Source organism: Antechinus flavipes, chromosome 4 (assembly GCF_016432865.1).
Source record: "Antechinus flavipes isolate AdamAnt ecotype Samford, QLD, Australia chromosome 4, AdamAnt_v2, whole genome shotgun sequence".
Classification (NCBI taxonomy): Eukaryota; Metazoa; Chordata; class Mammalia; order Dasyuromorphia; family Dasyuridae; genus Antechinus; species Antechinus flavipes.
This window is the reverse complement of record NC_067401.1, coordinates 288013946-288035126: the sequence shown is the minus strand read 5'-3', so window position 1 is coordinate 288035126 and position 21181 is coordinate 288013946. Positions and strand designations below refer to the sequence as shown.

Here is a 21181-nt window from a genome sequence, read left to right as displayed (position 1 = left end):
AGCAAGCAATCTGATATAGATTATACACGTACAAACATTTAAAAATTTTCCCATGTTAGTCATGTTGGGAAAGAAAAATCAGATCAAAAAAGGAAAAACAACAAGAAAAAAAGCAAACAACATTTTTAAAAAGGTGAAAATAGTATACTTTGATTCAGTTTCCACAATTCTCTGGTAGGTGATCTTAAACAAGGATCTATAATAAAGTTCCTTTGTTTTTTAAATTATTTTTATTTGGTTAAATATTTCCCAATAACATAAAAATTAGCAATTAAAAAAATTGAGTTCCAATTTTTTTCCCTCCTTCTAGCTCATGTCCTCTCTGTGAAAACGTAATTTGATTTTGATTATACATGTAAGATCATATAAAATATATTTCCATATAATCTATGTTCAAAAGAAAATAAAGGAATGAAGATAATTTTTTAAAAAAAGTATGCTTTAGTCTGTATTCAGAGTTTATCAGTTCTCTCTCTGGAGGTAGGTAGCATTTTTCATTCAGGATCCTTGGGATAGTCTTGATCAGAGTAGCTAAATCTTTAATCATCCGTACAATATTGCTGTACAATATATACAATGTTCTCCTGGTTATAATTACTTCATTTTTCAAGAGTTTATATGTCTTTCCAGGTTTTTCTGATACCATCCTATTTAGCATTTCTTAAAGCACAATAGTTTTTTTAAATGGTATTTTAATTTTTCCAATTACATATAAAGACGATTTTTAACATTCATTTTTAAAATGAAATTTTGAGTTCCAATTTTTCACCTTTTTCCTGTACCTCCTCTCTAAGAAAGCAAGTTATTTGAAGTCCTTCAAATAAGAATTTCTTGACCTCTTTTTTTTTGTCAGACTTCTTTGACAATCTGATAGTTGGTGAATCTCTTCTCAGAATATATTTTTAAATTTATAAAATAAAATATATGTGATTACAAAGCAAATCAATTATATTGAAATATTATTAGATATTTAAAAAATTCATGGACCCTAGATTGAGAACCCTTACTTTGTTTAATAGCTAAAAATACATTTCAAATTTGACTTGATTTCTAGAAATTTGATATACATGGAACTTTTTATGAATATGTCTATTGAAATGTCTATGAAATTGAAACAAAACATTTTTAAACTATAGATTCCCTTTGAGCCTCTTTAGTTAATGGTAATGCATAAGCATAATAATGATGTTTGAAATGAATTTTACCTAATAGATATAATTTTTAAAGTATTCTTTCTACTCATTCTTCTTAGCTTCAGGATACAAAAATGAAGTAGGACACAATAGTCATGAAAATCATGCTTGTTCACATAGGTTTATTTTCTAGAGTATGTATTTTTATCTATCCAGCCAATTTTTTATGATTAAAATTGTAAGGGAGAATTAAAGAAAACAGAAACTAATTATTTGAGTTGTGTTATAAATAAATTATTTCAGTTTCACTTATTTGTAAGGGATTTCATGGTTCCTTGGCTATAAATCTCACCCAGAAAGCTAAAATGACCAACATTTAACTTTATTTTTTTTTAAGAAGAGAATTATAACTGGGGAACACTATCTAATGTTCCCAGTTAATGTTAGTGTTTTTGAAAGATATGATAATGAAAAGCACAAAACCAAGAAATTCCTTCACTTTATTATGATCCTTTGAGAAAAAGTAGGGCCATAAAAAGATATTAGAATGAAGGGCTTTTCTTTCTAATAATGACAAGAAATATACTTGGTCAGATGAAATATGTGGAAGGAAAAGTAATGCATTTTCTATCCCCTTGTATACTGTAATTTTCATCTAAGTGAAAAAATAACTCTGGTTATTCTTAGCCATGGTTAAAAGTTTGAGTTTCCCACTTAATAAAACTTCATAAACATGCATGAAATAATGGAGAAAATAGCTATCCTCTAGCTCAGCCCTCTCATTTAACAAAAGATGAAATTGAGACCTGGGGACACCTAGTAGATATTTAACAAACATTGAATCAAATTAAGGGAGTTATTCAGAGACACAGCTATAGAGTCAGGACTAGGAATAAAATTTTCTGACATCCCTGTCTAATGTTTTTTTATACCCTAACTCCTTTTTTAGGGGAGTAGATTGGAGGGAGGTAATCAGGGTAAGTGACTTGCTCCAGGGTCTCATAGCTGGTAAATGTATGATGTCACTTTTGAATTCAACCTTCTTGACTCCAAGGCTGGCATTCTATCCACTTTGCCACCTAGTTGCCCCTGATAAAGTTCTTGAAAAGTGGCTCAACAGTTTTCTAAGTTGTTATGACTTTTGTTTTGTTTTTTATATTTATTCTGATTTTGTTTACAGAAGAGTAGAAAAATAGACAAAAATTTGGAAAAAACAGGAAATAGGAGAGAGCCAACAGATGATTCAAGAGTTATATTTCCTTTACATTCCTTCTTAACCTTTTCTCAGGTTCCTCCCCTAACTCCCAATTTAAAATTGAACTTAGAAGTCCCTGACAACTATGTGGCAAGAGTGATTGGCCAGGTATCTGCCAAGTAAAGGAAGATTAATGAAGTTGGTTCTGTTATCTGATGAGACCAATATAATTAACTGTGTTTCTATGTAATTTTGGAAACATCTGTGCAAGGGAGAGTGAGCCCAAGGTGCCTTTTCTATTTTTCAGGTCTCTCACAGAAGCCTGAGGTTATCTAATGCTATGCATTTTCCAAAGCACTTAACAAACAACGAAATATTAAAAATAAAATTTGCATTTTATGTGTTCTGTGATTTTCTGGAAAGTAATTGTTGCCTTAAGAGTTAATTTAAGCGTTGCCTTAAATTCATAGATCTTCCTTAGAAAGTAAAGCACTTTGCTCTGCTTCTTGCTGGGCTGGGAAAACATACCACTGCTTGGTAAGATCACTATCTTGGCAACGGTAAATGTTGCTTTTAGCTCTCACAGCTGCAGCTGTATAAACCATGTAAGTGCTCAGTCTTCCCAAATGAATAGCATGTTTGCATGAGGTACTGCTGAGATCAGAGAGTTTGACTTTTTTTTTTTTTTGGATAGCGCATTTTCTTTGATTTTCTTCTTGTCTTTATTTTGAAATACTAATGATCTGAGGATCTTTCGTCTCTATTGAACTTATTTATTTGATCCCTTTTTATGTGGAATATGGGCTTATGGATGGTAGGAAAGGAAGATGAGGGAGATGGAGAGAAGAAGTGAGATTTCACTTCAGGGACTTTTTTAGCCCACCAGATAAGATAGCTTCTCTTGATTCTGTGGTTAATCAATCTTTGACACAACTGCTAACCAATTAGGAGTTGCTTAAGATACATGTTCTTTAGCAAGGGAATAAAACACATGTCTCACAGAATGATACCTAAGCATATGTCCAATTCTACGGGAGGTTTCTCCAGTTCAGCAGAACAGAGTTGCATTAATCATCTTTCTGAAATTTATTTTAAAGAGGTGCTTAGAAATTTTATTTTCAAAGAAAATTTCTCATTTAGATCATACTACCCTCCTTTCTAATAGAGGCTAGAATCACACTGAAAGGTAGGAATCATATAAAGATTCTATAGAGCACTGCACCTGGAGTTAGGAAGACTCGCCTTTTGAGTTCAAATCTGGCCTCAGACACTAGTTGTGTGGTCCTGGACAAGTCACTTACCTATTGCCTCAGTTTTCTCATCTGCACAATGAGCTAGAGAAGGATATGGTAAACTATGCCGGTATCTTTGCCAAGAGACCCCCAAATGGGGTCACAATCTGACAATCAAAAAACAACTCACTGAACAACAACAAACCATTAATAAATTTTGTGACTTTGGATGAATCAATTAAATTTTCTGGGCCTTAGTTATTTCAGTTATAAGACAAGGGTGATGATATAATGGCAAGAACAATGGATTTGTTGTCAGAAGACCTGGGCTAAATTTTCACCTTGCCACTTATTCCCTATATGATATTCACTGTATCTTTAACCTCTCTAGCTTTCTATACTCTCATATATAAACATAGGAATGTATATACCAGTAGATTGTAAACTCCGTAAGGATAGGAGCTGTTTTGTTTTTGTCTTTATGCCCATAGCACATAACACAGTACCTGATGTTAAATAAATGCTGATCATTTATCAATATTATATATTAACAAATTCTGATCAATAAATTCCTCAACAATATTTTTAAAATTTTCCTTCCTATCCATGCTTTACCAAAAGCCAATACAATGAAAAAAACATAAACCAAAAAAGATTCTTCTACTTCCCAAATCCAATCTAAGTTCTAGGAACAAAATCCTCTAGAGTTCCCTCTATTCTTTTTGTTTAGAATTTTTTAAAAGCATTTAAAATGTTGTGCTCCCTCTATTCAGATCTCCCAGAAGTAGTTATTTCCCTTGACAGTGAAGAACATAGCAATATTCCTATAGTTTTAGGAGCTATGAGTAAAAGCACAGGCAGTTTTGACTTAAAATGTTTTTTTAAAAAATGACATATGTGACCTTCACAGATTTCATGCAACCACTTGGTCTCAAGTGGCGTGACAAGTGATTCTGAAAGCACAAAGAAGCCTTGGTCCATCTGTCTTGATGAGAAGTTCAGTTTGTTTCATCAAATCCAAAACAAGCGATGCCGTCTTTACTCTTTGGGGTGAGTATACCAGGAAAAGGAAAACTAAACTCACTTATATCATCCAGGGCTATTTTAACATTATTCAAAGACTCATGTAGTCAAGATGTAAAGAATGTTGTTATTTCTTTGCCTGTCTCATTGAAGACACATCTGTCTGTCATCTTCTTGTACCTGGAGGGTACATGAAGTTGGTTTACAGCTAATTCCTTTCTTTCCAAGGCTTGCCTATCTTTCCCTTCTTTTGGCAGTGAATTGACAGCGTCAGTGTTCTACAGGGTTATGGTTCCCAGGATTGTAGCTCATGAATTTAGGATTAAAATTAAGCTTCCATATGAGAGGGAGAAAGAATTCTGACTAATGAGAAGAGTTCAGAGAGAGGAAGTATCTCAGTCACAGTGATTACTCAGAGGAAATGGCCAGAATTGTATAAAAGCCTTCCAGGGCTAAAAGTCAATCAAGATATTTCTGTATATTTTAGGGGAAAATGGATTTATGCAATAAATCATTCATTCTCTTTTTGATAGCAATGTCATATTAGGGAAAACTTTTTTTAAAATTAAATTTCATACCTTTAATTTTTAAAAGCTATTTGTATAAATCATTTAATCTTTCAAAGTTTGTAAGATTATAAATTTCATAGAAGATATGAGATGTAGCTCCTAAGATAAATCTCTTCTGATATGTGTCATTGGAGGGAATATCCTCATTAGAAGGATTCTATGCCAATGAAATCATAAATTTGACTCAAAATAAATATGTGCAATTTCTAAGAGTTAGAGCAGACTTAGATTTAATAGGCATTAAATTCATTTTTAGTATTTTATTTTTTCTAATTTTCAACATTCAGTTTTTGAAAGATTTTGAGTTCTAAATTTTTCTCCCTTCTCTCCCCCCTCTCTAAGATGGCAAACAATCTGATATAGGTTATACATGTTCAATCATAGAAAACATTTCCACAATAGTTATGTTGTGAAAATAGAAACAAAAGAGGGGAAAAACATGGGGAAAAACCCAAAAAAGTGAAAATAGTATATTTCAATCAGCCTTCAGACTCCATAAATTCTTCCTTTGGATGTGGATAGTATTTTCCATCATGAATCTTTTGGAATTATCTTGAATCATTGTTTTGCTGAGAAGAATTCACAGTTGTTCATCATAATATTGTTATTACTGTGTACAGTATTCTAGTTCTGTTCACTTCACTTAGCATCAGTTCGTATAAGCCTTTCACAGTTTTTCTAAAATCTGAATAGGTATTTAGTTAGTGCCTACCATGTATCAGGTACTGTATGCTAAGCACTTTACAAATATTCTCATTTAATACAATGACCCTGAGAAGCAGATAGTATTATTTATTTCCATTTTACAGATGAGGAAGCTGCAGCAGATAGAAATTTTGTGATTTGTCCAGGATCAAAAAGCTAGCTATGATTTGCCTCACAGTCACCTTCCCTCTTTATCTATAAAATAGTAGGTTGAATTAGTTGATTTGTAAAATCCCTTTTACCTGTGTATCTTATACAAGACACAAGGCTTTCAATTCACACTTGGAGGGGAAGGTACTGGTAAATGTTTTAACAGTCATCTCTGAGGGAGGAAAAAAATGAACACAAAACACACTTTTAAGTTTAATCTCCATTATTAATATTTTCTCCATTACTTTCTTAAGTCTAGAAAAACAACAAAGCAAATCAAGCCCTGATTTATATCATTTGCCAATTACAAATGCTCATGCTGAAAATTGAACAATTAGCTCTCAAAAATTATCTGTGTGATCTGAGCTAAGTGACTTCATGTTTCTGATCCTCAGCCTTTTCTCATCTATAGAATAAGAAGCTTGGACTAGGTGACTTCTGAGGTTCTTTCCAGCCCTAAATCTTTGACCCCTCAAACTGAGTCAGAAGAAGTATGCTCATTTTGTCCAAGACCACACAAGCAATGAATGGCAGAATTAGGTTATGAATCAATGTTTTCTGAGTGCCTTTCCTATAATATACCATATTTCTAAGCAAAAGTTGGTTGATCCCTTGTTAGATACATTGTGGAGGAATTTTCCTTCCAGGTGCAGATTAGATATAGTAGCTTTTGCTGTCCCTTGTAACTGAGATTCTGTGATTCTGGAATGAAATATTTTAGAAAAAGGCAACAAATCCAGACATTCTCTGAACATACATAGGTAGTTCTTAAATTGCCAGTAAAACTGTGTCTCCAAGAGTTTCTTTTTTTTAAGACACTTGTTTGGAATTCAGAATGTATTTTCTCCCATATATGTAGTGATCCATGGAAGTTTAGATTTCCTGACCAGCATACAAAAAAACCTGTTTAATCACACTTACTTCAAAGCTCTATGATTTCTTCAGCATATGTATTTCCTTTATTGATAGAGATTGCAATTTTTTATTTGTTTTTTTATTAAATCTATTTATTTATTTTAAAATTCATTTTTTGAAAATGTTGAGTTCAAAATTCTCTTCCTCTCTCCTCTGCTCCACCTGCTGAGAAGGCAAGCAAATCATATAGCTTATACATGTAAAATCATATAAAATATTTCAATATTAGCCACATTGGCAAAAAATAAAGTAAGAAAATATCTTTTGATTGGTATTCAGAATTCATTTGTTCTCTCTCTGGAATTGGGTAGCATTTTTTTTTATCATTAGTTTTTTAGGATTGTCTTAGATCATTGTATTGATTAGATAGTCAATTATTTCACAGTTTATTAACAACATTAATCAACATCATTGTTGGTAGCATGCATAATAATCTCCCAGTTCTCCCAGTATCTATTCCAGTTCTTGCTATGCTTTTTTTTCTCTGAAACAACCCTGCCCTTCTTGCTCCCCTGGGCCCATCATTTCTTATAGCATACTCTAGTACTCCTTTACAATTATATGCCCATTTCCTCAAATGATTACTATCTCTTCAATTTTCTAGTTCACAAAAATAGTTAGTATAAATATTGTTATATATATATATATATATATATATAGGTCTTTTTCTTTTTCTTTTGATCCCTTTGGGGTACAGACCTGGTAGTGGTTATTGCTAGATCAAATGGTATGCAGTTTTATAGCCATTTAAGCAAAGTTTCAAATTATTCTCCCAAATATTTGGACCAATTCACAACTTCACCAACAGTCGATTAGTATACCTATGTTTCCTCACCCTCTCCAACATTTATCATTTCTGATAGGTGTAAGGTGGTATGTGTCTAATCAATAGAGATTTAGAGCATTTTTTCATATAACTGTGTATATGACTTTGATTTCTTCTTCTGAAAACTACTTGTTCATACCCTTTGAACATTTATCATTTAAGGAATAACTCTCTCTCCCTTTCTCTTTTTCTTGTTATAAATTTGAGAAATAAGACCTTTATCAGAGAACCTTGCTATAATTTTTATGTCACTTTATTGTCTATGGTACTTTTCAACAAAATATCATTTCCCCAAGTTTTATTTTTTAATTTTAATTTTTTAAAATTTTAATTAAATCTATTTTAATAGATTTTAAAAATTAGATCTATTTTTCTCTTGCTTTGTCTGAGATTGTGATTGCTATCCCTGCTTTTAAAAAACAAAATAAAACCAAAAAAACTAACTTCAACTAAAGCATATTAGATTCTGCTCCAGCCCCTTAATTTAACTCTGTATATGTCTTTCTATTTCAAGTGTTCTTTGTTGTAAACAACATATAGATGGATTCTGATTGTTCTTTGTTGTAAACAACATATAGATGGATTCTGGTTTCTAATGCATTCTGCTATACACTTTGTTTTATGGGTGAGCTCATCCCGTTCATATTCATATATGATTATTAAGTGTGCATTTCCCTCCATCCTATTTTCTTCTATATATCCTTCTCTCTCTTTCTATCTATCCTGTCCCTCCATAAAAGTATGTTTAGTTTCTGACCCCTGCTTCTTTTAATCTTTCTTCCTTTTTATCACCTCTCTCACATCTCCTCTACTCTTCCCCTTCTCTTTTTCTAGTGGGTAAGATAGATTTCTATACCCTACTGAGTGTGTATGTACATATATTTCCCTCATTGAACCAATTCCAATGAGTGTGAAGCTCAAGCATTGCTCCTCTCCCCATTTCTCCTTCCATTATAATAGTTCTTCCTTGTGTGCCTCTTTTATGTGGGAAAAATTTCCCCATTCTACATCTCCTTTATGCCTTCTCCAAGTGCATTCATTTTTCTAGATCCTTCCAACACAATTGACTCAAATTCATGCCTTCTGTCTATATAGACTCCTCACTACCCTAATAATGATAAAGTTCTTAGGAGTTACATGTATCATTTTCCCATTTTAGGAATGTAAATAGTTTAACTTTCTTGAGTTCCTTATGATTACCCTTTCATGTTTATCTTTTTTATGTTTCTCTTGAATTTTATGTTTCAGTGTCAAATTTTCTTTTCATTAGAAATGCTTGAAAGCCCTCTCTTTTCATTAAATATCTCTCCCTCTGAATATTTCTGCTCTAAAGTTTTTCTGGGTAGATTAGTCTGGGTTACAGTACTAGCTTTTTTTTCTTTCCAGGTTATCAAATTCCAAAACCTCTTCTTCTTTAATGTGGAAACTACTAAACCTTGTGTGATTCTGACTATGGCCCACAATATTTGAATTGTTTCTTTATAGATGCTTGCAATATTTTTTTCTTGTCCTGAGAGTTTTGAAATCTGGCTATACTATTTCTGGGAATTTTCATTTGGGTATCTCTTACAGGAGGTAATAGGTGAATTCTTTAAATTTCTACTTATTCTCTAGATCTAAGATATTTGGGGCAGTTTTCCTTTACTTTCTTAAAATATGATATCCAGATAATTTTTTTTTAAATCATGGCTTTCAGATAGACAATAATTTGCAAATTATCTCTTCTTGATTTATTTTTCAGACCAGTCATTTTTCTACTGAGAGAGTTTATATTTCCCTCTTTTTTCCCCATTTCTTTGAGTTTGTTTCATGGAGTCATTAGTTTACACTGGTCCAATTCGAATTTTTAAGGAATTGTTTTATTCAGTGAGCTTTAAAAACAAACAAACAACCTCTTTACCCATTTGATTAGTCCTGCTTTTTAAAGAGAATTTTTGTGCCTCTTTTACTTAGGCCAATTCTGTTTTGTAAGTATTTATTTTCTTCAATTTTTTTGGTGCCCCTTTTACCAAGTCATTAATTCTGTTTTCAAAATTTTCTTGCATTTTTCTCATTTCCTTTGCCAATTTTTTTCCCTCTACCACTTATTTCTTTCTTTAACTCTTCCAGGAATTCTTGCTGGCCTTGGATCTAATTAGCATTTTTCTTTGAGGCATTGCTTGTGGTTATTTTCACATTGTTTTCTTTTTTTGAATTTATTCTTAGTCTTCCTTGCCAGCATAGTAGTTTTTTATGACTAAATTATTGTATTTTATTTTGCTGATTTTCCATCTATTTCTTGACTTTGCATTTTGTGTTAAAATTGGACTTTATTCGTCTAAGGGGGAGGCACTGTCATAAGCTTTAGGCTTTTTCAGAGCTTGTACTAGGGGTAAGTTTTTAGAGTTTCTGGAGTGATCCAGGTAGAGACATTGTCACATTTATCCTAGTTTGTGCTCTAGTCTTTACCTAGAAATAACCCCTGCTCTTCCAAAGCCAAAAACACTAGAACTCCTCTTTGCTTTGGAACTGTTATCAGGGCTCATGCTTCTTTATAACTTACCAGAAACACTGGTTTCTTTTTTGGAACTGCAACCCAGCACTATTTGTGGGAAATAGTTTCTAATCAGTGACAGCTGCATCCAGTGTCAATAAAGGCTCCCATACAATCTCTTTCTAACCAGTTGCCTACATTTTACCTCCCTCTTCTGTGGTCTTTGGGCTGAGAACTGGGCAGCTGCTGTTGCCACTGTTGCAGCCACCTCCAAAACCCATAGATAGTGCTTCCAAGCTGTGCTCCAGCCTGGCACCCACCCTGTTGTGACAGACCCATCCTGCCAACCTCCTAAGTTATGTGAAGCTAGGAAAAAATCTTACACTTATTGCTTATTGGCACTGCTCCTCCAAAATTTTATTTGAGGAGTTATTTTAAAGTTATTTAGAGAGCAATGCTGTGAGAGCTCAGCTGGGTCACTGCCTGTTCTCTACCATCTTACCCTTACTGATCAATCCCCTGTATTAGACAGACTTTTATAAACTACTGTGGCCCCTGCCAAGTTTTACCTGTTAGCCAAATTTCTGGTCATAAACCTCATCACTGGAAGGTGATGCTGACTCAAATGGTAAGTGCGTAGTTCATTCCTAATCCTGTCCTGGCAGCATTTTCAGTTTGATGGGATCATCCAGAGGCTGAGCTACTTCAGACTCATTTCTTCTGAGATTAAAAAAACCTTTCTTTGTATCTCTACAACTTAGCATAGCATCTAGGGCATAGTAAGTACTTCTCTTATTAACTAAGATTAGTTTGGATCAGTTCTGCCATTATAATGACTTTAAATCATTCGACCCTGTAAAATGAGATTTGGTTGCAAAAATTCAAAATTTTTAGCTTAGAAAAAAGATCTTGGAAGATAAATGATGCTATTATCAAGTATTTAGTCAGTTAATAAACAATGCTGATAATGTGCCAGGCACTGTACTAAGCTTTGGTGATGATAGAAACCCAAAAGATGATCCTTACCCTCAAGGAGCAGACAATGTAATGGGTGAAAGACAACACATAGAAAAAGAAGGTGAAAAGGAAGGAAAGAAGAAATGAAAGGGGAAGGAAGAGTGCCTAGAAGGGGGAAGGTGAAGACTTGCAGCCATGTGGGAAATGATGATCTATCTGCCTTGGGCTATCTTAAATGGGGTGATCTAGCAGGAAATCTCCATAATTTACCATCTCCTCTCTCCATACTGAGGAAGAGGCCCCAGGGAGAGAGGTTTTATTAAAGGGATATTGTGAGGAAGAAGGGATAAATCTTTTACTTTTTTTCTCAAAGGATCAAAGATTTTGATCTGTAAAGGCCCTCAGGGATCATCTAGTTCAACCTCCTATTTTTGCCACAGAAGAAACTGAGGCAAAATTGCCTTACCCAATTCCTCAATAGTATTAAGTTGTGGCTCCTCTAATTTCATACTGAGCCCTTTCTAAACCCATGCTGCTTTTCTGAGTGGAAGTTGCAGATGACTATTTCCACCCAGAATAAGAGACAACCCTTCCCCCCTCCCTCCAACAGAGCTGTTCATATACAACTTTAACTGGAGGAACTTGTCACTCAACCCTGTTTGCCTCAGTTTCCTCATCTGTAAAAGCTAGAGAAGGAAATGGCAAACCATTCCAGTGTCTGTGCCAAGAAAATCCCAAATGAAATCATGAAGTGTTGCATTTACTGAAAACAACCCAAAGATTTTTTCTCTCTCTCTGAGTGGCTTTAGGCAGTGTCTGGCATAATAAATACTTAATAAATGTTTGTTGGAATGTGATACAGGGGATTTCTGCTCAGATGCAAGTTATACTAGAAGACTTCCGAAGTCTCTTCTGACTGAACTTATAACAGACACATGGGAAAAACCACCAAATAAAAATGGATCCCTCTTCCAATACTACTTTAAAATGATGAAATTTCATTGGGCTCACTAATTATCTCCTAATGACAAAAATCTCAACAGTAGGATAGACCAACCTAAAAACATCACCTCAGAAGTTAAGTTCCCAGGCAAATATCTGAACTTACTGTTACCCAAAACCTAGAGGGCTCCCTTTTGTACTAAGGGATTCTGGATCTGACTCTGAAGTTAGTCACATTCACACTCATCTAGGAACAAGCTGGGGGACTCACAAAAGAGTAAGTTTATGTAGGTTTATGTCTGGCAAATAATATCTTTACCACAGAACTCTAGGGAAAATCTCCTAAAGAATGGAAGTAATGAAATAAACATTTGTTAAATGCCTTACTATTTTCTAGGAATCTTCCTAAGTACTTTTACAAATATTATCTCATTTGATCCTCACAACCACCTTGAGACATAGGTCTATCCCCATTCTATAGTCAAGAAAATTGAGGCAGATAGAGGCTATGTGATTTGCTCAGGATGCCATGGTTGATAAGTATCTGATAATACATTTGAACTTGAATTTTCCTGACTTCAGCCCCAGATCTTTCTTCTGTGTCATCTAGTTTAGTTTTGACTCATGTATAGGGTTTTCCCTAAGAGGTATTAATAGGGTCCTTTCTAGAAAAATATCCAGTATATAAAGTAGATATCAAATATTGGAATCCCATTTATTTCCTCCACCAAAAAAAGAGCTTAAAACATTAATAAAGACTGATAAGTATGCAGTAACAAATACCTAAAATATAAAACTATAACCAATCATAATTATTATATTCTGGGGATAATAATTCCCAGCTAAGATCTTTAACTATTTCCTGGTCATAGACTCAGGAAAGAAACAAAAAGCCAAAAAGATAACCAAGGATTTGGAGGTTAATAAAGTAGGAGAGGGAAATAAGATGACTATAACAAATAATTATTGAGAACATGGAATCATGAGATTTACCTTAGAGGCTATTTATTGGTCCAATGGTTAGATAAGCTTCAGTCAGCTTCTTAAAAACAAAACAAAATATTATGATAACTGTTTTGACTTAACTGACTTTCTTTGTATTCCTATGTATTTTATTTTGTGCATTTAGAAACGTTAATCTGACTTAAGGGATCCACAGACTTCTCAAGATAACCCAAAGAGCCATGATAAAAAAGAGGATAAGAATGCTTTCATCCAAGTTTTATTCTTCATTATTTAGATTAAGAAACAGATGTCTAGAGTGGGAACGTGAGTTAACTCAAAGTTATACACAATAGCAAAGCAAGAGTTTGAATATATATCTTCACATTGAAACTCTAGAACTCAGATTCCAGACTGGCAATTTTCAATTTTTTTTGTCTTGGGACCCTTTTTCACTCTTAAAAACTATTAAGGATCTCTAAAAGGATTTTTGTTTATATGGTATCTATTGATACTGTTATTATTTGTTGTACAGTTGTGTTTGATTCTTCACGGTTCCATTTGGGTTTTTCTTGGCAAAGTTACTGAGTTTTTTGCCATTTCCTTTTCTAGCTTGCTTTAAAGATGAGGAAATTGAGACAAGCAGTGAAGTGACTTGTAAGGGTCTATAGTCAGACTTGAAATCAGGTCCTCCTGACTTCAGGGCCCTACACTATATCTGCTGTGCCACCTAGAAATTAAAACGTTTTAGTGTTATTTTGAAAATAGTTTTGACTTCCTGAATTCCCCCAAAAGATTCCTGGGGACCCTGTTTTGTACCATACCCAAATAAAGGATAGTTTTTTGACTCAAATGGAAAAATGGGTAAAGCCACCTCTAATTATGCAGTAGGCTTTAGGAGAGAGAAAAAAATTAGTAAAATAATTATATGATGATTTAAGTAAGCTTTTATTAAGTGCCCACTATGTGCCAAACACTGTACTAAGTACTAAGTAAGTATACAAAGATGATAAAAGGCAGTCCCTACTCTCAAGGAGTTTTGAATATAATTACAGTAAGTTATGATCTTATTTATCTAATTATGTAGAATGTTATAAATGGCAGATGATGAGTACAAATTATTCCAGGTGTGGGAAGAGAATAGGCCTTAGACTTGTGGGTGGGTTAGGCTAAGTATGTGAAGACTTCCCCTGGTGGAATGGGTGGATGAGAACAATTTGTTCCAGTGGTCATGAAGGTGGCTGAAGGAGGCTCTGTGGAGCACCTAGAGCCTGGTCATCTAATGCACCTGGACCATTATCAGTTGACTTGGATTTTGCTTGCCACTGTACTTTGATGACTTTTGGAGAAAAAGTGAGGTTGATGTCTTTGTGCAATCCTGCTTCACTTAAATCTAGTTCATGGGCAAGTCAAGACATCACTTGTGATATCATTAGTCTTCTGAAAATGAAGGAAGAAAACAGCAGCACTTAAAAAATATATATATATATATATATATATATACATATATATGTATACACACACACACACACACACACACACACACATATATACACACATACTTCCTCACTAGAGTGAAGGAAATGATCATAGATGAAAAGCCAGCATAAAGTAGAAGAAAAAACATTGTCTTCAGAGTTGGAAGATCTGACTTTTAGACTTAGGAAATTAATCAGCTTCTCAGCCTCAGTTTTCTTATCTGTAAAATGAGATGTTTAGACTGGATGTCAGTTCCTGCTCTTAACATCTGTGATTCCTAGTGACATACTTAAAAAAGAATGAATGAGAAGGAAAGAATGATTCATCAGTATACATTTAGTATGGAGCTAGCTATTGTCCAGGTTTTTATATGGAAATTATAGATTCAGAAAGAGGTAGAAAAGATAGGTCCTTCTTTCTGTGTGAATAGGCTCTCTTTTGAGGTTGAGACAAATAGGTAATGAAAATAGAAATGGGCTAAGGTCATTTAAGAAATAGTCCAGTAAGTCCTTGAGAGGTATTCATTTTTCTTTTTTTTTTAAGTTTTTAAAAAATATTTTGAAGTATTGTTTGTATTTAGAATCAGAGGTTTTAGAGCTAGAAGACACTTTAGAGAGTATCTGATTCTTTTCATTTTGCAAATAAGGAAACTGAGCCCCAGAAGAGTTCATTAATTGTTACAAAGGTTAAAAAATAATGCAAACCCAAGTTTCCTGACACCAAAGCCAGAGTTCTATTTCATAAGGCTGACTCATTCCACTTCTACACACTATATTTTAGATTTTATTTAATATTTTATCCACTAAAATAATTTCATTAATTTATCTGTAGCACCTCTCTTTTTGCTATTTTTCCAACTTAGCATTCACAGATTTGTTCTTCTGCTAGTTGCATCATTTTTGTTGGGAAAGTCACTCAGTAGAACAACATGGCACCTCAAATCTTTTCAGCTTGACTCTTGATTGTCAGGGCTAGTTCCTTCTAGAATCTAGAGTCACCCAGCTTTTCCTTGTTCCTTGAAGCTGTTTCACATGTCCTATCTCTTTTCCAGTTGGAGGTGGTGTTTCTTACTGGTTAAATAGTTCTGCTGTAAAGGGGCCATACCTCTCTAATAAAGGAAGGCGCTGAAGAGGGAAATCTAATGCTCCCTTATACAGGTATAGGAATCATGATTCATAAAGCTACTTTCTTACCTCCATCCATAACTAATTGAGTAAATAACAATGATCTAGTCTATTAAAATATAAATTAATAATGATAATAATAATAATAAAATAATAATAAAAACTCTTCTCAACCTGCCCCTTTCCTGTTTTCCCAGGCTTCTCTTTATATTCTGCATTCTAGTCCTACTGTCTTATTTGTTGTTCTGCACAAACAACACTCCATCTCCTGTCTCCATGCCTTTACTCTGACTGATCCCCATCCTGGGAATGTACTTTTTCTCAGTTCTGATCCTCCAAAGCTTCATTTTCTTTGAAGTCTCATTTCAAGCACTATCTTCTAGTTGAAGCTTTTGCTGATTCCTACCAACTGCTAGTACATTTCTTTCCAAAAATAATTTATAATAGTTATGTATGTATGTATTCTGTATTCCCCCATTAGAATATAAACTTCTCCAAAGCAGAGAGAGTGTTACATTTGTCTTTGTATCCCAAGCATTTAGTACACTGTTTCACACATAGTAAAATTTTTAATAAGTGTTTGTTGAATGGTTGCATAGGAGATAAAGATAGAAATCCTAAATATGATTCTCTTAACAACTGAAATGCTTTTACCTCTTGATTTCTCTCTACCATGGTTCAGGGCTATGATTCCTTGAGTTCTCCCTGAGCAACCATTTATTCAGTCTTCTGTCATTTTATTCTTTTCTTTCATCCCAAATGTTTAGCTCCTAAGCAGTATTTTCATTTGTTAACCTCTTCCAGTCTCTATATTGTAGGTGCTGGAGGATTCAGAACAATGGAAACAGTGGCCATATGGTTGTGGGTTGTTAGAAGTTGACAACTTTATCATAGTGTTCAGTGAGAGCTAAGAATCAGTGAAAGGATAGGAGGGAGCAAATTTCCAGGTACTAGAGGGAAGGAGAGGGAAGGGATATAGAAATATATCTATCCTCAGATAAGGCAGATAAATCCCAGGGCTACATTTTATTTTATTTTTTTTTAAATTTAAATTTTATTTTATTTAATAATAACTTTGTATTGACAGAATCCATGCCAGGGTAATTTTTTACAACATTATCCCTTGCACTCGCTTATGTTTCATTTTTTCCCCTCCCTCCCTCCACACCCCCTCCCCCCAAGATGGCAAGCAGTCCTATATATGTTAAATATGTTGCAGTATATCCTAGATACAATACATATTTGCAGAACTGAACAGTTCTCCTGTTGCACAGGGAGAATTGGATTCAGAAGGTAAAAATAACTCAGGAAGAAAATAAAAAATGCAAATAGTTCACATTCGTTTCCCAGTGTTCCTTCTCTGGGTGTAGCTGTCTCTGTCCATCATTTATCCATTGAAAATCAGTTAGGTCCCCAGCTTCTAGTCAAGGTTTCAGTTATAAAAGGAAGTAGCTGAGCTCAATCCTTGGCAGTAGAGGATATCAAAGCAGGAATCATGACTGACCAAGGGATCTCCCTTAGCATAGCTATCTGTGAGAGATTCTCTTCCTGCTGAAAGACATTTTCTTTCAGCGTTACTCCCTCTTTATCTTAATTTCCTATTCACCTTTCTGTCAGGATTTTTCTTCTAGGATAGGATTTTTCTGCTAAAAACTTTATATTCCTCTGTCAGAACCTTGCCACCAAGGAATTCAGTTTTTCTAGCAAAGGCTGACTTCCCAATGCCGATAATAAACTTCTTTTGTCAGTTTAACTTTTCAGGTTCATAAATTCATTTACAAAGGACCTGCACTACCAGAAAGGGGTTCCCACAGCTCCCTGCCCTGTGCCAAACCTCATCATTTGGCTCCCTGACTGGCAATCGAGGGAGCTGGACCTCATCAATTTTATTACAGATTACCTTAAAGCTGAGTCATATTTTCCCACCAATATACACAGTATATGGGGAGAGTGGGCTCACATTTGAATAAGTTCTAGAAGGGAAGAATACAAGTGATGATATTGCATGTGTTCAGATAACTCACAGTTTTGACTATAGTATTTGATGTCCTTGTTTTCCTCAGGAACCATTTGGAGCCCCATACAAAGCCACTTATCTGCTGCGTATTCTTTTTGATAATCATTATTTTGCTGTTGGACAAATCCACTACTTTCCTATTTTCCATTTTAAGAAAAAATGACAAGCTCTTTTAACTTAGTCATTCTTACAAGGGCACTGAGAAAGTATTGTGCTATTTTAGTGGCAAGCAAATCCACTACAAGGAATAGTCTTAGTTTAGCTCTCTAGGAAATTCAGACCTGCCTGATCAGCTCTTCATTCAAAAAGATTCTGCATCTTCTAATCAGCTTCAATATCTTGTTATCATAAAACAGAACTTATATAAGCAAAACTGCTTAATTTCACTCTGCAATACAAACAAGTCCAACAAAGTAACACAATTCTGCTTTACTCAATCACATAACAAAGAAACTACACAAGTCTTCTCTTCCTCTCTGCTTTTCCCTTTCATATCTGAAGCAGGAAGTTGAGATCAAGCAAGTAACATTGAGCTAGTGCTGAAGAACAATAAAAACAATAGCTTAAATTGTAAGAGAGTTCAACTTCCTTCCAATCAAGAGGTTTCCAACCTTTTCTTAAGCCAATCTACAAAGAAATATCTCTCATATAATTAACAGCCTCTAAGTATAGTAGCTAAAGCTTTTCTGAGAGTTCAGTGCTCATACAGGGATCTTCTAAATTTCCCTTTTGCTGGATTTTTCATTCTTCTGAATTCTTCATTATTTCTAATGGCTCATATCAGAGCCTCTAGACATCCCTTCCGTGGTGAAACTCATGGAATCCAACTTTCTATTAGTAATGCAATCAGTAGCCATCATATTTTTCTATATTCTTCAAAAAGTTATTTGACATATCATTATGTAAGTTAAAACTTTTCAAATTCTAAAATCATTCACACACCAATGAGCAGAATCCTCACTTCCTTTGTCATTTCTCTATCCTCAAACACATCCCCTCATTCCATTAATCTAAAAGGCAGTTTTCTATCTGGTTCTTTTTTTTTTAAATGACTCTCCTTCCATTTTGACAGAAAAGCTGTTTCTTCATATATGAGTTTGTTTATTTTTCCCCACAAATTTTTTTTTCCTGTCCCTTTCAGCAATGAAACTATTTACGTATACAGAGAGTAGTTCTTTAAAACTCCCCTTTTTATACAAAGTTTTACTTTCTGCCATTTTAGCAAACAGTTTTCTTAGACATGAAAGTAGCAGTATTTTATTACTGTAAATGAGCTATTTAAAGGTGATTATCTTTAAATATACTATTTATGCTGGTGAATTTTTGAATCTATAAATCACATTTTTATTATCTATTCCTTGTTTTATGAAAGAAATATTATCTAACAAAGGCATAAATTAAATTTCTCTAAAATGAAGCAGATTTTCATATTAATTTCACTTTGAAGTGGAGAAATATAGAGAAAAAACACCATAGACTGTGTTGAGAATTTTTGTTCTAATAGAACTTAGTTTTCCAGTATTGGTTAATTTTAATAAAGCTATTAGATACTGCTGCCCCCTAATGGGGAAGTTAGGTGGTAAAATGGATAGAGCACCCACCCTGGAGTCAGGAAGACCTGGATTCAAATTCAACCTCAGACTTTGTGTCAATGATTAATTTACTTAACCCTATTTGCCCCAATTCCCTGGATCTGTAAAGATGAACTAGAAAAGGAAATGGCAAACTACTCCAGTATCTTTGCCAGCTCAAATGGGATCATGAAGATCAGTTGGACATGATTGAAAATAATTGAACAACAATAATTGTACCTTTGACTCTTTGGTATTATAATTGAAACCTCTTAAGAGTTAATGTTTCCTTTTCACTTTTTTTCAGTATTGCTAATTTTTTAGAAAACCATTGTACATACCTTTGGAACTTGACATACTGTCTGATCTCCTCCGTCCTCAGGTCTTGTAAATATAGTCGCCTCATTCTTTTGCCCAAGTGTTTCTTCTGCTTAAGTAAAGCTTTACTATGAAAACATTCAAAGCTAGCAAGTGTGTTTGCTAAGATCTGATATAGCAGAACCTTAAAATGCATGTAACCTTTACATTTTAGACTTCAGTTATGTCAAAATAATTAGGTCACTGCTGTCTAAATGTTGCAAGCTTGAAATTCTTCTCCCCACCCTCTTAAGTACCTTCTGGGTTACTTGATTCAGAGAAGTGACAGTGAAGTTTGAATGAAAAATCTTTTTAAATAAATTGGAAATAATTTGAAGGATTCTGATGAAGAATTGGATCTCTTTTAGGTTCACCAAATTTGCAGCTTTAGAAGTAAATGAAGGGGATTCTTTTTCCTAGATTGTGTCCTATTTCTCTTAAAGATAGTGCAAAAATCTTATACTTATTTCCCAGGTTTCAGTTTTAATTCCATTCCTGTTGTTTTCTCCTGTTATTATAAGATCTTTGAGCTAGAGAAGATGATGTACAGAAGTAGGGATGACTGTGAATTCAGTTACTTACTTAAATTGAGAGACTCCTTGTTTTGTTGTTCAGTTGTCTGACTCTTCATGAACTCATTTGTGGTTTTCTTGGTGAAGATACTGGAATGATTTTTATCATTTTGTTCTCCAGTTATTTAATAGATGAGGAAATTAAGGTAAAGAAGATTGTGTCTTGTCCAGGATGAAGTGTCTGAGGCCAGATTTGAACTTACAAAGATATGTCTTCCCGACTTCAGGCTTGTCATCTTATCCATTATACCATCTCTCTCTTTTCCATATATTTGAATAACTTGTCCATGCTCTTGTAGCATTACCTAGCTGCCCCCATGTGGAGGGGTCATTAATGAAAGCAATGATGATTTTCACTGATAACTATTTACGGTGTGGATAATATCCATGAACTTTTTTAATCAGAGGAAATCTAACCAGTTTAGATTGTATGTGAGTGTGTGATGCACCTGAAATTTCACTTGATATAAGGAATTTCCAGGGATGGAATTTTTTTTTTAATAATAGCTTTTTATTTTCAAACCACATGCAAAACCTTGTGTACCAAATTTCTCTCCCTCCCTTCCCCCTTCCTTCCCTAGACAGCCAGTAATTCAATGTATATTAAACATGTACAATTTTTCTATACATATTTCCACATTTATCATGCTGTAAAAGAAAAATCAGATCAAAAATGGGGAAATGAGAAAAATAACAAAAAGCAAGCAAACAACAAAAAAAGTGAAAAAATTATGTTGTGATCTACATTCAGTCTCAATAGTCCTCTTTTTGAATGCAGATGACTTTCTCCATCACAAGTCTGTTGGAACTGGATTGAATCACCTCATTGTTGAAAAGAGCCACATCCATCAGAATTGTTCATAATATAATCTTTTTCCTGTGTACAATGTTCTCTTGATTCTACTTATTTCACTTAGCATTAGTTCATGTAAATCTCTCCTAATGATAATCTTCTGATCCTTTCTTATAGAACAATAATATTCCACAACATACATATTA

General features: G+C 34.0%; 1 protein-coding gene across 2 annotated transcripts in view; it reads left to right on the top strand.

Moving 5' to 3' along the window:
* Positions 1 to 21181, top strand: part of METTL24 (methyltransferase like 24) — a 181588-nt gene that overhangs the window by 61981 nt on the left and 98426 nt on the right. For both annotated transcript variants that reach the window (XM_051997536.1, XM_051997537.1), the window contains exon 3: positions 4471 to 4610. In XM_051997536.1, coding sequence (XP_051853496.1) covers positions 4471 to 4610 — 140 coding nt within the window. The remainder of the gene's footprint in view (positions 1 to 4470; positions 4611 to 21181) is intronic.